Consider the following 12,968-nt stretch of genomic DNA (forward strand, 5'->3'; position numbering starts at 1 on the left):
ATGTAAGTTTCTGTGGTTTAGCAATTCTGTAGAAAGCTTCTGTTATTGAGGTCGCATGTTTTTAGATAAATAATGACGAGATAAAAACATAGCCATAGTTAAAGCAGACAAAGCGAATGCAACAGTGGTAATGAACACCCTATTAAAAGATTCCAACGCCTTACAGTTCTGACAGTTACTTTATTTAAACAAGATTTTAAGAAACAAGAATGTAACAGACAAAGTTTCAAGTTGCTCTGTGAGTAGAACATTAAAGTTGCTTTTTTTACCATTGCATAAAATCTCTAAGTTCTTATATCCACCAAACCTCCATATCATCCCATGAAAACACCAGGCATTTATGACATCATTGCACTTGTGGCATTTACTATGTAAGCCATACAGGAAGGTTAGGGGGAGATTTGCATGTCTGAACACATAAAGATTGCTGGAATCTTTATGTGTTCAGACTTGGCAGGTTTGGCATCCCATACAACAACAACACAGGCCATCAAGTAGTTTGGCAACAGAAAAATACCTTCATCCTCTGAAATAGTCTTCTTCATGTCAAAATGTCAATAGGCTTCTTTCCCATCCCATGATAATAATGTGCTATAGTTTCTTCTACCTTTTGTATGGGGGGGGGGGGGAGATTAATATATATATATATATATATATATATATATATATACGAGGGTGTGCTGAAAAGTTGTGATGATCAAAACCTCTGACATGTCTTCTTATATACCCTAAAAGAAAAAGAACAAATTATTACAATTAGATGAAACATGGGGATTAAAGGGCTTTAAATTATGTTATTTCTTGTGGTTATATCAGTTGCATTAATATAATTTTGGTTCTAGGTGTTTATCAGAACTTTTCAGCCTCCTCCCTTGTGTGTGTGTGTATATCATCATCATTGATGATGATAATATTCCTGCCATGTACCCTCAAGGAGTGTATAGGATATGATAGTACTATGTGAAAAATTTACATCATTACTAACTTCCAATCTTTAATTTTCCTTCAAATCAGTCTTGTTACTTGTCAAGACTCCAACATTATCAGATCTTATATTTTTATCTTCTAAGGCACTTCTTACCATATCAATCCACCTATCTCTTATCTTCCTCTGGATCTTTTTCTCTGCCAACCTGGCAGAGAACACTTGTTTTGCTAATCTTCCTCACCCATTCTGTTTAAGTGACCATACCACCTGAGTTTCCTGGATGCTGACAATGTCAAGTTCTTTCCTAATATTCTCATTTTTAATATTATATTGCCGTTGATTCCATCTGTTCAGGACTCTCATATCTGCGGTCTCTAGTCTTTGGTCAAGTGTTCTATTTCTGATCCAGCTCTCAGATCCATAAGTTAAAATTGGTTTGAACAGTGTCTTGTATATAGCTAATTTAGTGTTTTGACTAATTTCTCTCTTATTCCATATTAATTTATTCAGTTGACTTCCTACCATACCAGCTTTTGTTGATTCTGTTGTCTATTTCCATATTTAATTTACCATCTTCACTAAAAATCGTGCCTAAGTAGCTGAAATGTTTCACTTGTTCAATAGGTTCTCAATTCACAATGCAGTTGATATTTTCAATGCTCCTGACTATTTTCTTTCTCATTTTCAGTTTTCATGTCACCTTTATCATCTCTAATTTCTTTTACATTCACTCTTTTCTCCATTGTTGTGACCTATTCTTCTTATTCTATTCTATTAACTTTCTTATACTTTATATCCTACCGGCTGCGCCATTTATGTTGTGTCCCATTTTACGATTCTTATTCTATCTAGTTATTTCCTCTTATCTATGTTCTTCTATTATCTACGCATGAGATATCACCAAAATTTTTACTAATATTTAAGTTATTTCTCCCCTTAGTACCCCTAATATTTGTATTTATACTGCGCCTTTTGGGATATTTAGTTTAAGATATTATATACATAAACAGGGAGAAAAAACTCAAATATATCTGAAAGTGTAACTATGTTGCAGTCGTGACACTATCTCGTTTCTTAACATTAATTTCCCGCGTGATTAGGTTCGTAATTTTTCAAGTGGTGCATTGGACAGCAATTTCAGACAACTCTTTTATCATTGAACAAAGGTTTATTAAATTCCTTAACATGGTACAATTTCAATTTTAGTGATTACTCAATTTAATGCTAAACTAAATACTTATAAACTAACATTAGCTTATTACAAGTAATTAGGCTATGATCCTATAATGAGTATTACGATCATGTCGCCTTAACAATTCAACTCATAAATTCACTTGACATGGACAAATAAGATTACTTCACACTATTTAACTATTCAAACTTAGTAGATTAATTAAATCATTTATAGCACTAACACATAACTAGTATTACGATCATGCCGCCATACACATTCAACACGTAAATTCATTTGACATGGACAAATAAGATTAATTCACACTATTTAACTATTCAGACTTAAGTAGATTATCTAAACCTTTTCTTTCACTAACACACAACTATGACATTTTAGCTTTCCTATACATTACAATAGACATGCAAAATTCTCAGGACACTTAATTATTCACATAACATTAACACTAGCCAGCTTACTTTTAATATATTCTGTCAGATACTAAAGTCCTAGTATAAATTTTCCTTGGTCACTTCAACAGTTCCGTATTAGAATAATGATACTTATCACAGACAAATTTTAGTTAACATTAGATATATTTTACAGTACCTTTTTCTTGGGTTTTTCATATGGACCTTTACCTTCTTCTGATTGAACTATCTTGATATAACCTCACCAATAATCTGCTTCTTCTACGCTCCCTTTGGAGTTGTCATCTATATATCGGCTGTGGACATCGATTTCTTTACTTCTTTCCCCTTCTCGTAGTTGTCACTGAAGTCGAAACTCAAAGAATGTTTCCTTTTCTTTGACTTTATGGCATTCTTCACTTCTCACATATAGGAAATACGGAACCGAGATTCCGCTCACTTTTGTTTCCGTGTTGTGGCGTCGGAGATATAACTCCAATCTCGCCACTCAGGAAATCACCGTGAAATCCCTATGAAAGAGCTTGTGAAGGGCTCCCTTGGAACAGAATCAAAACCAAAAAAGCCTTGTGGGGTGGGGGTTTCCAACCCTTTTATACCTGTTCTCCTAACGGCACTTTTTCTAACTTCTTTTCTCTGCCCCCTACTTGTTTTTACTTCACCGACCAATTACGGTGCCGTTTTTCTGCCAAACGTCATTTGATCGGCAAGCCCGTAACATGTCTCAATCCGGGAATCGGCCCTGAGCGATAGTCTGTTGTTTTCCTTTGCTAGCCTCTAATTTAATCCCCTTTCTAAAATTTTTCTATGAACTTAGTTAATAACTTAATCTCTAGCCTCTCACATACCATCTCTTGTGACTAATCATTTTCTGTCTTATTTATTTAACTTTTCTCATTTAAATCATATCACAATATTAATATATTCTTTCTTTTGTTAATTAGTTTAAACAAAACCTTTATACTTTATATATTTTATTGGATGCAAGAATCTTTCTTTTTCTTTTAATTAATTCAACTATTATCTTTTATGCAGGGTTCAAATTTATTTTATTTATTCTTCATGTTACACCATGATAGCTGAGAATTTTACATTCTTAAGATATCAGGGTGTAACACCATTTCTCAGCTTCGTTGTCTTTGTCTTGTTGGTGCTGACCTTCATACCATATCGATTACAACAGTTATTCAGTTTAGTGAGGAATCTTGAAGACTTGTACCGGATTTATTTAGAAGTATGGCATTATCTGCATAAAGCAAAAAGCTGACATTGATATCAGGTTTAATACCACTTTCCTGCATAATGTGATCCATATAGATAATGAATAACAGAGGGGATAATGTACATCCTTGTCTGACACTAGATTTAACATTAAACAATCTTTCTGTACTTCATTCAATTCTAACTGCTGACTTACAACTCGAATAAAGACTAAGTATTGCTTGATATAATACATTGACACCATACAACTATAGCATTTCGAATAGCTTCTGCCTCTCTTGGAACCATGTCATATGTCTTTTCCAGATCTCTGAAACTTAAATACGGATCTTTGTTATATTCTCATGATTTCTCAACTATCTATCATAAAGTGAAAATCTGATCCTGACAGCCTCTATTTGGCCTGAATCCAGCTTGTTCTTCACCAAGCTTCTCTTCCACGATCCTTCTCAACTGTTTATGAAGTATACTGGCATAAATCTTGCCAGGAACATTCAGTAGGGAAATACCTCTGTAATTCTCACATTCAGTTTTATTTTCCTTTTTATATGTGGGTACTATTAGAGCTCTACTCCAATCATCTGGAATTCGTCTCTCTGTCCATTCCTTCTGAACTATGCAATGCAGCCACTGTAAGACTTTTTATACCACCATACTTGAGCATTTTTGGTCGAATATTATATACTCCTGCTACCTTTCACATTTCATGCTCTTGATGGCTTTTCCTACTTCAAATATGGATATGTATTCCTGACTGCATGCCTGGTCAGTGTTTTTTACCACTGTGCTGTCATCACTGCTTGTTTCATTTAGCAATTTTTCAAAGTAATTACTCCATACTTCAAGGATATCTTTTTCTCCTGTTTTCATGTCATCTTTATCATCTCTAATTCCTTTTACAGCACTCTTTCCTTCCATTTCTGAGCTTCTTCAACTATCTCTAGAATATCTTGCCATCTTCTCGATATTTATTTTCTATGTTCTAACCAAAGTCTTCCCATGACTTTTGCTTAGCTAGTTTTACACAGTGTTTAGCTTTCTTACATTTGTCTCTGTATTCTCTAAGAGCACAAGCTGACTTATTTACCAGGAAGTTTTGATATGCTTTCTTCTTTTCTTTCACTGCCTCTTTAATTTCCTGTGTCCACCATGAAGTTCTGATTTTTCTATCCTTACAGACAATCTTACCACATGCCTCTCTGGCTGAATCAATCACTGAAGATTCAGTGGCAATCTTCAGGGCTTGCCACTGAATTTCCAAGGTTTGGTTGGTGTTCTCAAACTCTTTCATTTTTTCTTCAATCATGTTTGTGTATTTTAGTCTACAGTTCACATCTGAGATCTGCTCAACTTTTATCCGCGTTATTCTTTTCAATATGAAATTCAGTTTTATCCTGCTCAAGACTAAATAGTGATCACTTCCAATTTCAAATCCTCTGTACACCGGTGTCCTGCACCAGGACGAAAACATCACCATCAACAATAACATAGTCAATGAGACTTTTCTTATTCCTTGCCTCTTCTCTCCATGTGAATTTGTTCACATTTTTATGTTGGAATATTGTGTTAGTAATAACCAGTCCATGTCCTGAGCAGAAAACCAACAGGTATTTGTCATTATTATTGCATTATTTCATTATGCTATTTTTGTAAGATTGCTGATGCTGTTCAAATATCAAAATAATATCTTTTCATACAAAAAAGTAAGAAAAGTGAATATATGAAGTTACCAATTTGTTTTAATAGCTGTAAATGCAGAACAAATACAGTAATGACTGTAATGTCATTGGCAAACAATCACAGAATGTGAGTTTTATGGAAAGTAGATAATATGTAGTTAACCTAATCCTTAAATAAACAATATTCAGCAGTCTGTTTATTATTATTCTTATTATGTAGTGAAGTTTTGTTGTGTTGTCCAGTTATCAGTAATTAGTTTAAGCAAAGATATAAACAACCAAAGCTCACAAGTTTTCTTTGTTACTTGTTTCAGGTCCAATCAAAGAAAAGACCTTCCGCAAAATGTTAAAAAAACCATTTAGTGATTTGCTGATTGGCAGTAAGAGAGAGATGAAGCAGTGCCCCCCTTCCAGTTTTCCTTTCACAGCAGCTGTCATGCATTACATAAAACAAGCCTGCAGTTCCCAACAGTATCATGGTTCCACTGCACCAAGTTTTGCCAATTTGATGACAGATTTTTCTTCTAATTCTCTCGCTTATATTACAAAACCAAAAAAGAAAGAATATTCCCTTTGGAAAAAGATAAACAAGGAGTCTCTCTCAGAACACTTTGAAAATGAGAGTGTGTCAAAAAGGACAACTAAGTCGGTTATTAATGACGATGCAGAAGTTTCAGGTACTAAAAAAGAAAAGAAGAAAAACGTTACATTTAGCCGTGTTTGTTGTAAATACTGGTTAATCCATTTTACTCACAGAAATTTAGAAAATTATTTAGAGCATCTGCCAGAGAATTTTATTTGGCTTCTCAAAATATGTTCTTCACTAATAGAGGTGGTTCATGTAGAATTATATAAAGATGTAATGGAAATTGAAAAATTACTTTTTGGGAAAAAAAAACACAAGAAAGACTAATAAAATATATATAAGAAAGACATTGTAGAGAAGGCATTGTATTAATCTGATCTCTCTCTCTCTCACACAACAACAAAAAAAAAAACCTGCTAAATTAGCAGTTGTTGCCATATCAGGTGCATCACTTGCATATTTATATTACGGTTATCAATAAAATGCATTAAAAAAATCTCACTGTAGCAAATACTGTTGTAGTAAACTTAGTCACTGTAACAAACTATGAAGTACCATATCATTATTGTTTTAAAGGATGTTCACAATATTACACTCCACTCAGAAACTAATTATTTGGTTCCTCCAGTTGACTACAATATTTTGTTGATAATTTGAAATAGAAAGGAATATCATAGATTGGAATTATGTTCTAAGTGGGCCAATTTTTTATGAAAGAATTGCTATGTATTAAGCATAAATACATAGTCAGAATATATAAGTATACACAGGCCAACACTAGAGAAGTAACATGTTTACTGATAATATAATTCACATATTTTAGATAGAAATTAACTGTTCATTATTAGGTAAATCCAGAATAACTATTTATACTGATACCATTGTAATTAAATAGTCAGAATAGTCTGCCTAAGCACTGTTACTGGCTTTTCAGAAATTACACAAAATGCTTTAAGTTTCTCTGATTATTTAGTTATACTGTCACTACACAAAACTAAATGGTTGCTTGCTCTGCTATTTATATATAAATTTGTACCAATGATAACTACACTGTAGTTATATCATATGTATACTATCATATACTATCATATGTAGCACATATGATAGTACTAATGGGCAAGTGAAAAAGCATATAAGTTTTAATTAATTTTCCAGCGTGGAGGCACTAAATTAAGTCAAGATTTATACTTGACTCTGTGGAGAGAGTGAGGGGTAATAGCTTGAACATTAAAAGAGAGTAAGTTTTGGAGACTGAGCGAGGATATGATACTTAGGACAGAAATGGTTAGAGATAAATAGACAGATAAGGTAGGCAAAAAATAATCCTTAGACATTTCAGCATTGGCAGAGAAATCTGAAAAGAGAAAAAAAAAATAATAAAATTACTATGGCACTGAACTGCTAATGAGGAAGCTGACTACTGATTACAAAAAATATCTGTTTAAAACCCAATGACATGAAATGCTCAGGTTTCTACACACCTTTCCATGGTACGTATCCAAAGGCGAGTGATGTAGGATAGGAGATCAACTTGTATCTAGAGTGGTATAAACCATAGTGATTGTGGTGAAGTAGTTGACTGCTGATGACCTCCTCTTAAAATAATCCAGCATGACTATGCATAAATAAATGTTTTTCATCATCATGCTTGTCAAAGGTTTAGGCCTAAAATGGCCTGTTTCAGCCTTAGAAGTCATTGGTGAATCTCTTAAGAGGACATCCTGGTTTTCTTTTTCCTAGTGGTTTATAATTTAAGGCTCATTTTGATAATCTTTCTGCTTTCATTCTTTCAATGTGTTCCATCCATTTATGTTTATATTTTTTAATTTTTTCTGTTACTGATTCCTGATTTAATTCTTTCATAATTTCTTCATTTCTTTTGTGATTGAACAGAATATACTTTGCAGTTTTTCTCATAAACTTCATTTCAGCTGTTATTAATCTTTGTTTGTCTTTTTTGTTTTCTTGTCAGATTTTGCTTCCATATAATAGGAATATCAATCACATACCTCTATAATTTTTAGGGTCATTTCTACTACCTTTTTTAAAGATAGGAATCACAATTGCCTTTTTCCATTCTTGTTGAATAGATTTTATTTAAAAATAATAGGAGTCTTTCTTTGAACCTTATTCCTGCATATTTATATAATTCTGAACCATTTCATAGCTATAAAATCTTCACACACATTATTCAAAATAGCATCCAGACTTTAATGAATGAGACAACAGGAGAAGATCAAGCAGGATTCAGACCTGGAAGTCTACCATAGACCATATTTTTAGTCTATGGTAGGCTGAAAAGTACTGGGTATACAATTTACCTATATACTGTAGTTTTATTGACCTCTAAAGCATTTGATTCCAATGATAGGAACAAAATGATAGACATCTTAAAATCTATGACTAGCTGTAGTTCTAGGTGTGATTCAGAACTACGAGGATGGTCTGAAAAGTTCTTGGCCTAACAATGAAAAAACGAATTTATAATTTCAAAATTATTTTTATTTTTCAACATAATCTCCCTTAGCACTAATACATTTATTCTAGCGACATTATCCCATCCCTGTGGTGGTTCGTTCTCGGTAAGGTCTGCAAAATACCCCTCTACAGCTGCAATCACCTCTTGATTCGAAAAAAAAAAAAAAAAAAAACGCTGACCAAGGAAGAATTTTAGTTTTGGGAAGAGATAGAAGTCAGAGGGAGCCAAATCTGGGGAATAGGGTGGATGTTCCAACAATTCATAGCGCAGATCCCTTAATTTTCCCATTGCCAAAACACCTTTGTGGGCAAGTGCATTGTCCTGATGAAAGATGATTTTTTCTGAAAACCGGGTCTTTTCTCCCGAATTTTTTCGTCTAGTCTGGTTAAAAGATCGGAATAACATTCCCCAGTTATTGTTTTACCCTTTTCACGATAATTAATAAACATAATGCCTTTAGCATCCCAAAACATTGATGCCATGACCTTTCCTGCTGATGGAACTGACTGTCTTCTTTGGCGCTGAACAACGGCTTCTGTCTACTGTTTTGACTGCTGTTTGGATTTTGGTGTGTAATAGTGAATCCAAGTCTCATCCGTAGTAATAAATGATGCACAAAATCAGTTTTATTCTTGTTAAAATGCTCCAAGCACTGTTCAGAGATTTTCATGCGAGTGCATTTTTGATCTGCTGTGAGCAAGTGCAGCACCCATCTTGTGCAAAACTTTTTCATTTGCAATTCTTCAATTGCAAATGAAAAATATATCCTACACGTTCTTTTGAAATGCCTATAGTCTCAGCAATTTCATGCACTTTGACTCGCTGATCATCCAATAGCATATTGTGCACTTGATCAGTGATTTCTGGTGTTACACTTTTTGGATGTCTTTCACATGGATCATCTTCAAGGCTGGTATGGCCGCGTTTAAACTGGGTGGCCCATTTCTTAATTGTCGAAAATGAAGGAGAAGAGTACCCATAAACTTGTATGAACTTCAAATGAATTTCTTTTGGCGTTAAACCTTCTTTTACAAAGGATTTTATAACCGCATGATACTCAATTTTATCCATTTCAAGGAATGCAGACAACACTTTTGCTTCAGACAAGCGTATAAAACAAACTACTTGATATAATGACTTGCAATTTCGCATGAATGCTTATGACAGATGTACCAACTTAGGGAAAAAAAATCTTGCCAATAGTGTGTTACTATCTATGGTTGAGGCCAAGAACTTTTCAAACCACCCTCATACAAACCTTTATTGCAAATTATTATAAAACTAACAAAACAACTGTCAAATTTAATTTAAAAAAAAAAAAAAACACAAATTCAAAGTAGAAAAAGGAGTCATGCAAGGTTGCCCACTCTCACCAAATTTAGTTATCTAGAAAAAATATGCAAATCCATAGCTGAAGAACCAGGTCTACAAATAAATGGCATGAATATCAACCACATCAAGTATGCAGATGATATTATTATTCTTGAAGAATCTAAAGAACAATTGGAAAAAACAATAAACATTTTAAATGAAGAATGTAAAACTTTTGGAATGAAAATCAATCCAAGCAAAACTAAAACAATGAAAATAGGAAGAGATGAGGAAAAAATTTCAATAAACCTTAGAAAATCACATACACGAACAAGGAAAGCAATTTACATATCTTGGCAATTTCATTACTCACAACCTCAACAACAGAGAAACAGTAAAATGCTACGTAACAAAGGGTGGTCTAATGTGAATAAATTAAACAAAATATGGAAAAATAACAGCATTTCAAAACATCTCAAGTTAAAACACTATAAAAAAAAACATTATTATACCTACAGCAGCATATGGAGCCAAGACTCAGACATTCAATCAGATAGAAATACAGAAAATCAAAGCATTTGAAATGAGATTCTTAAGAAAAATAAATAAGACTCACTGGTCAGAACACAAAACAAATGAGCAAGTCAAACCCGAATTAAACTGTAGAGAAAATATCATAGCTATAATTCTTAAAGTTTGGACACCTTCAGAGAATATCCTTTCAAAGATTACCAAATATAGTTTTGAATGGAATTAATTTAGGAAGAAGATCAAGAGGCAGACCAAAAAGAACTTGGCTAGTCTTTCAAGGAAAGGTCACAATTATCAAGCTTCAGAGAGATGACAGAAATGGCCAGGGATAGAATCAGATGGCAAAGATTTGCACACGGGGACTCAACTCATCATCTAATGGATAAGAAAGAAGAAGACAAATAACAGATTAATTAAGGCATGAAGACTGAGTTGAAAAAGTAAATGAAGAGATTAAGAGACTAGAGAGGTTAGCTAGTATGAGGAGAATGAGAGTGAGTGTGAGAGAAGTGTTTGAGAGAAAGAAGTAGGCAAAAGTAAAGGAGATGGGGAAAGAGAAGAAATTAGAGAAAGATGAGAGAGTGTGGGAGCAAGGAGAGAGAGAGAGAGAGAGATTGAAAGCAGAGGGTGAGGGATGCCAGTGAGAGAAGAACGAATGAAGCTGTTCATGTATGGAGATTTGGGTATGTGTGTGCAAAGTAGAGAGTGCTTGCCTGGATTCATGATGAGGAATGATGGAGAGTATAGCAATGAAGCTAGGTGAAAATGTAGAGGAGATGATTGTGATAGTGATGGTTAGTATGAATGTCCGGAGAGGTAGCATGAATCATATCATAAGAGATTTGAGATTAGGACAGTGTCGCAGAATTGTGTCAGAGGGAAGATAGTACCAGTATTGCTTCTGTATGATAATGCAGAGTGGAGGAGAAGAGCAGTGATAATGCATGAGATGATAGCATGAATGTGTAGGAAGAGAGAGAGATATAGAATATGTGGATGGATGGATATATGGAAAATAGAAGGGAGCTTCAAGAGGTGAATTACATTTGAACATAGAAGAACAAATGCATTTGGAGAAACTGTTGCTTTCTGATGATGATTATGGTTTGAATAGTGCAAGAACAGCAAAGGTCATATCAAAGATTATAGCAGTATACAAGTAAGACAATCATAAACATCCATGCCCACAGCAGGATTGGAACACGGGTATGCTAACTACTTGGCCAACCAGGCTGCTGTTGCTTTCTGAGCACGTGAATGTGTTAGAATAAGGAAACTAAAACTGCAAGGATGGAATATAGAAAAGATGGCCTCGTTGCAGAGCCAAGTGGAGTATGCATGGAGTATAATAGTTTTTTGAATACTGACAGTGCATTGGTTTTTCTGTATACAAATGCCAAGAGTATTAGGAATAAAGGGAATAAAGTTGTGACATTCATTCATTCAGTGTCTCTGGTATCAGTGAAAGCAGGATAGAGAATCAGAGGGGAAATAACACTAATGGCTTTGAGAGTAAATGGTGTGGTAGAAGTTTATAGGACAAGATATTTAGAATTGGCAAGTGCAAAGTAAGTGAACATTTTGGGGGGAATTCAACTATAGCAATATAAACTGGGAACTGAATTATTGGACTTTTTGAGGGACAAATGTCTTAGGCAGCATATGGTTGACAGAACACGAAGTTTAGAATTTGGTCATAGCATTAGAGGATTTGACTATAACATATTTACCTGCATTTAGTGACAGTGTAGTCTTGACATGAAGGAGGAATAGGCATGCATCAAGTAAAGCATCAAGGTAGAAGGAATTTATGTGGAATTATAAAGCAGACAACTATAACAGACTTAAACTAGCTTGGATACAGTGAATGAAAGAATTTGAAGGAATAGTGGTTGGAATGGGAGATACTTAAAAAAAAAATTGATGACAGCAATGGCAGATTGTATACCTCAAGTGAAGGATTTGAATTGACCTCGAGAAATTAAACAGTAATTACAGATGGAAAAGATTATGGAAGGCACATAAAGAGAGAGGTGGAGAACAGTTGTATGAGAAATATGGGGCTTAGGCAAGGAAGGTGACTAGTATAGTAAAGGGAGAAAAATTAGGGTATTAGAGGAGACTAGTGCTACAAGTCCAGAAGAATGAATCTCGATGATTACCTTGCTGAATGGAGATGGGACTTTGGTGATCAAGGCAGATGACAAAGTTTAGCTGTTTAATGATTACTTTATTAGAGTAATCCATCTGTTAAAGCAGACTTTATTCCTAGAGACATCAGGAGGGGTGGGGTTTTAGAAGTAAATGAAAAGGATGTATTCCGAATACTGAGCACCAGATGTCAGAAAGGCCAAAGAAGAACTGAATGTACCATTAACTATGCTTTTAATAAAAGTCTTGCATTAAGGCAAGTTCCTGAGAAATGAAGGGGGGGGGGTGTGCATTTCATAACCGTAATGGCGAATGGAGGTGTTAAACTATAAACTAGTTTGTATTTCTTTTATGGTTGTTAAGGTTTTGAAAAAATTAGAAAGGAGTCATACATAGAATTCGGAAGATGAGAGCAATATTATTTATGTAGCATGGATTTGTTAAGGGGTACATTTTACAATAGAATAATAAGAGTGGTCGATG

The 12,968-nt window shown here is 34.2% G+C and overlaps 1 protein-coding gene across 3 annotated transcripts in view; it reads left to right on the forward strand.

Moving 5' to 3' along the window:
• LOC150092337 (TATA box-binding protein-associated factor RNA polymerase I subunit B-like) overlaps positions 1-6,412 on the forward strand; it is a 161,448-nt gene extending 155,036 nt beyond the window's left edge. For all 3 annotated transcript variants that reach the window (XM_090414965.1, XM_090414967.1, XM_090414966.1), the window contains one exon: positions 5,742-6,412. In XM_090414965.1, coding sequence (XP_090271091.1) covers positions 5,742-6,340 — 599 coding nt within the window. In that variant the 3' untranslated portion in view covers positions 6,341-6,412. The remainder of the gene's footprint in view (positions 1-5,741) is intronic.
• The last annotated feature ends 6,556 nt before the right edge of the window (positions 6,413-12,968 follow it).

This window comes from Typopeltis vanoorti, chromosome 26 (genome assembly GCF_054136105.1).
Source record: "Typopeltis vanoorti isolate ZY-2024b chromosome 26, IOZ_Tvanoo_1.0, whole genome shotgun sequence".
Taxonomy (NCBI): Eukaryota; Metazoa; Arthropoda; class Arachnida; order Uropygi; family Thelyphonidae; genus Typopeltis; species Typopeltis vanoorti.